Here is a 4971-nt window from a genome sequence, read left to right as displayed (position 1 = left end):
ACTAGATGTACTTGTCTTTAATAATTAATGCAGTAAATTAAGGGTATGTAGGAAGTACAATCGGTTTTCTTAAAAGCCTATTATCTTTAAATAATTACTTTTAACAAGAAGTATAAACTAATGTTTTTAGACCTAAGGAAAACAGAGAACGTTCTAAGACTGTTCTTCAGATAGGACATTTTGTAATTTTTAATTTTTCTTTAATGAAATTGAAACGTTCTTCAACCAAAGGTTTAGTAAAAATGTCAGCTAACTGATTTTCAGTATCCACAAAGGTTAATTCAACTTCCTTTTTATTAACATGATCTCTAATGAAATGGTGTTTTATTTCAATATGTTTTGATCTTGAATGCTGAATAGGGTTTTTTGATAAATTGATAGCACTAGTATTATCACATAAAATTTTAATATTTGTGTACCTTAATGAGAAGTCTTCAAGTTGGTTTTTGATCCAAATCACTTGAGAGCAACAATTTGCAGCAGACACATATTCTGCTTCAGTTGTTGAAAGTGCTATGGTATTTTGTTTTCTGCAACACCAACTTACAAGTGCTTCTCCAAGAAATTGACATGCTCCACTTGTGCTTTTTCTTTCCAATTTATCCCCAGCATAGTCAGCATCACAATATGCTATAAGATCAAAATGTGAACCCTTTTTGTACCATAGACCAGTATCTGGCGTTCCCACCAAGTATCTAAAAATTCTTTTGACAGCAGTGAGATGTGATTCTTTTGGAGATGATTGAAACCTTGCACATAACCCTACTGAGAAGACAATGTCTGGTCTACTTGCAGTCAAATAAAGGAGTGATCCAATCATTCCTCTATATTCCTTTTCAGATACATCCTTTCCTTTTTCATCTTTGTCTAGACTTGTTGATGGATGCATTGGTGTAGGCATAATTTTAGCCTCATTCATCTTAAACTTTTTGAGGAGATCTTTGACATATTTTTCTTGACTTATAAAGATTCCTTCTTCAAGTTGTTTGATTTGAAGACCCAAAAAGAATCTAAGTTCTCCCATCATACTCATCTCAAATTCACTTTGCATGAGGGTTGAGAATTCTTCACACATTGTTTCATTTGTAGCTCCAAAGATGATATCATCAACATAAACTTGAACTACTGGCCACTGGTGCAAATGTTTCATCATAATCAATGCCTTCTTGTTGATTATATCCTTGAGCCACAAGTCTTGCCTTGTTCCTTATAACTTTCCCTTCTTCATCAAGTTTATTCCTAAAGACCCATTTAGTACCAATGATTGAATTTTCTTGAGGTTTAGGTACTAGCTTCCACACTTCATTTCTTTCAAATTGCAAAAGCTCTTCCTTCATAGCTTCAATCCATGATTCATCTATGATTGCTTCATCTATGGATTTTGGTTCTATTTGAGAAATCATAGCTAGATTGTTTTCTTTATTCTGAGTAGCTCTTCTTGTTCTTACACCATCTGCTGTACTTCCAATGATTTGTTCTTGTGGATGATAATTGACCATTTTCCATGTCCTTGGAGGAGCTTGTGAGGATTCTTCCATTTCATTAGTTTTCCTTTTCTGATTTGTAGTTTCCTCTTCCTCATCAGCAATTATGGTTGTTTGTTCCTCAAACTCATCAAACTTTACATGCATGCTTTCTTCCATAGCTTGAGTTCTTAGGTTATAAATTCTATATGCTTTTGAAGTTAAAGAATATCCTAAGAATATTCCTTTGTCTGATTTTGAGTCAAACTTACCCAGATTATCTCTAATATTAAGAATGTAGCAGTAGCAGCCAAAAATATGAAAATATGATATGTTAGGTTTTTTATCCTTCCAGATTTCATAAGGTGTTTTCTTTAAAACTTTTCTAATAGTTACTCTGTTCAAGATATAGCAAGCAGTGTTTATGGCTTCAGCCCAAAAATACTTCTCCACATTTGATTCATTTATCATAGTTCTTGCCATTTCTTGTAGAGTTCTATTTTTTCTCTCTACAACTCCATTTTGTTGTGGAGTTCTAGGACAAGAAAAATTATGAGAAATACCATTTTCATTAAAAAAGGTTTCAAATAGAGAGTTTTCAAATTCACCTCCATGATCACTTCTAATGGAGATAATTTTTGTTTCTTTTTCATTTTGAACTTTTAAGCAAAAGTTTTTGAAAGCTTCAAAAGAGTCATCTTTTTGTTTTAAAAACAACACCCAAGTAAATCTGGAATAATCATCTACAATAACAAAACCATAATTCTTACCTCCAAGACTTGTGGTTCTGACTGGTCCAAATAAGTCTATGTGAAGTAATTCAAGAGGTCTTTTGGTTGAAATAAATTCTTTTAGTTTAAAACTGCTTTTTACTTGTTTTCCTCTTGCACATGATTCACATAACTTATCATTTTCAAAACTTATCTTTGGTAATCCTCTTACTAGATCAAGTTTAGAAAGTTTTGAAATGGTTTTCATACTTATATGTCCTACCCTTTTGTGCCAAATCCATTTGTCTTTTTCAAGAGACATAAAACATGATTCATCAGGGAGTTCATCTAAATATATGATATAAACATTCTTCTTTCTTGATCCATTGAAAAGAATTTTGTCAGAAGATGAGTGTTTGATTTCACATGTATCAGGTTTAAATATAACCTCAAAACCATTGTCACATAATTGACTAATGCTTATTAAGTTATGTTTAAGACCTTCTACATAATGGACATTTTCAATTTTAGCAGAGTTTATCTTACCAATTGTACCTTTACCTTTGATAGTAGCTGTCTCATTATTACCAAAAGTAACTGATCCTCCTTCTTTCTTTTCAAAGGAAAGAAAGCTTTGTCTATCTCCAGTCATATGTCTGGAGCAGCCACTGTCCAAGTACCATGGCTTCTTATTGACTGTGAGAAGACATTCCTGCATTTGTTTTTGGCATGCTTTTAGGTACCCATATCTTTCTGGGTCCTTGATGGTTAGTGTTATAATGACTCTTCTTATGTTGATAAGAAGAGTTTCTAGTCTGTTTTTTAAGAATGTTCTGAGATCGTTCTGAAAAGTATTTCCTATGATAATTTTGTTGTCTAGATTTTCTATAACAAAAAGGTTCAAGATGTCCTTCTTTATGACAGTAAGAGCATTTGTATATAGGTTTATTAGGAACAAAAAACTTATTGTAAATTCTTTGATTATTGTAAGTTTCAAAACCTAGGCCTGATTTACTAAAACTATTTTTCTGAGATCCTAAAATATTTTCAAAAGTTTTAGTAGACTTTACAAATTTGGTTATATCATTTTCAAGTTTTGAAACATTCTTCTTTAGTATTTTGTTTTCTTCTTGTATGTTAGAATCAATTTGTTGATTTTCTTTAAGTTCTTCTAATTTTCTTTTATGAGCAATTTCCATGTTTTTAATTATGTTTTTTAATAATTCATTTTCAGTTTTATATTCATCTTTTTCTTTAGAAATTTTGATTACTTCTTCCTGAAGTTGATCACATTTTTTATTTAGATTTAAGCTATCATAAAAAAGATTATCAAAGAGGTGTTCAGTTTTTTGACATGAAGAGCAAGTTTCAGGGTTTACCTCTTGTGTTTCTGATCTTGTCATAAGACATACATTTGCTTCTTGCTCTTCTTCTTCTGGGAGTTCATCTAGTTCATCCCAGGTTGCCATCATTGATTTCTTGGCAGGAGGTCTTTTGAATTTTGGACAATCACTTTTGTAGTGTCCAAATTGGTTGCATCCATAACATTGGATTCTGCTCATGTCAACTTCAGATTTTACACCATTTCTTTTATTTGGAAATGTTCTCCTCATTTGATTCCTTCTCATCATGAGTCTTTGAATTCTTCTTGACAGAAGTGCAAATTCTTCTTCATTGTCTTCATCAATCAGATCTTTGCTAGAGAAGATTTCATTTTGCTGAAAGCATTCTTCTGATTGAGAATCTAATGCAATCATCTTTTTCTTTGGAGATTTATCCTCTTGAAGTATTGCTTCATGAGCTTTTAAAGAACCAATTAAGTCCTCCATTTTAACTTCAGAGAGAGTTTTTGACTCTGTGATGGCTGTTACTATATGCCTCCATTCTTTAGGTAGACATCTTAGTATCTTTCTTACTCTTTCATGTGTGGTGTATGTTTTTCCAAGAGAGTTGAGTTCATTTATGATGATAGTGAATCTTCCATACATCTGATCAATGGATTCATCTTCCTTCATCTCAAATAACTCAAACTTTCTTACACCAATATCAATTCTTGTTTCTTTGACACGACTGGTTCCTTCATGATGAGTTTTGAGAGTATCCCACATTTCTTTAGCATTTTTGCATTGCATGATCCTGTCATATTCTTCCCTGCACAAAGCACTTTTAATAAATAATTGAGCTTTAGTATTTAAAAGTACCCTGTCTGCTTCAGTGGTTGTCCATTCAGCTTGAGGCTTTGGAGTGGTAGAATCTTTTGCCAATGGTGTGTATTCTCCATTTTCAATCACTGACCACATGTAGTTATCTTGTGATCTTAGGAATAGCTCCATTTTATCTTTCCAGTAGTAGTAGTCATTTCCTTCAAATAGTGGTGGCCTAGTTGATGATCCACCTTCTGAAATAAACTTTGCAGGTTTTGACATACTTCCTTCCTGAATCTTTTCCTCTAAGCACTTGTTAGATGCTCAACCTTTAGAGGCAGAGCTCTGATGCCAATTGAAGTAGCAAAGTTTTTCACAAGAAAGGGGGGGGTTTGAATTGTGACCCTTTTAAAATTTAAACTCAAGTCACAAAATAAATAGTTAGTGATAAAATTATTTTTGTGCTCAGTGAGATCGTTCTAAGAATGATCTGTGCTGTGTAAAAACAGTTGCAGAAAATAAAAGTTTAAGGGAAAGAAGATAAACACAAAGAGTTATCCTGGTTCACCCCTAATCTTTGGGTTACGTCCAGTCCCCACCTCCTGTGAGTTTGTCCACTAGAATCACTTAAAAGTTACAGATCCAATACTTACA

The 4971-nt window shown here is 32.7% G+C and overlaps 1 protein-coding gene across 1 annotated transcript; it reads right to left on the bottom strand.

Moving 5' to 3' along the window:
• Positions 1-2862: 2862 nt before the first annotated feature.
• LOC123922896 lies at positions 2863-4661 on the bottom strand. Its single transcript, XM_045975557.1, has one exon. It carries the CDS (start codon positions 4597-4599, stop codon positions 2863-2865), a length of 1737 nt encoding a protein of 578 aa, XP_045831513.1. The 5' UTR covers positions 4600-4661.
• Between the last annotated feature and the right edge of the window lie 310 nt (positions 4662-4971).

This window comes from Trifolium pratense, linkage group LG4 (assembly GCF_020283565.1).
Source record: "Trifolium pratense cultivar HEN17-A07 linkage group LG4, ARS_RC_1.1, whole genome shotgun sequence".
NCBI classification, from domain to species: domain Eukaryota; kingdom Viridiplantae; phylum Streptophyta; class Magnoliopsida; order Fabales; family Fabaceae; genus Trifolium; species Trifolium pratense.
Note: the sequence above shows the minus strand (reverse complement) of the source record. Positions and strands in the feature narration are given on the sequence as shown.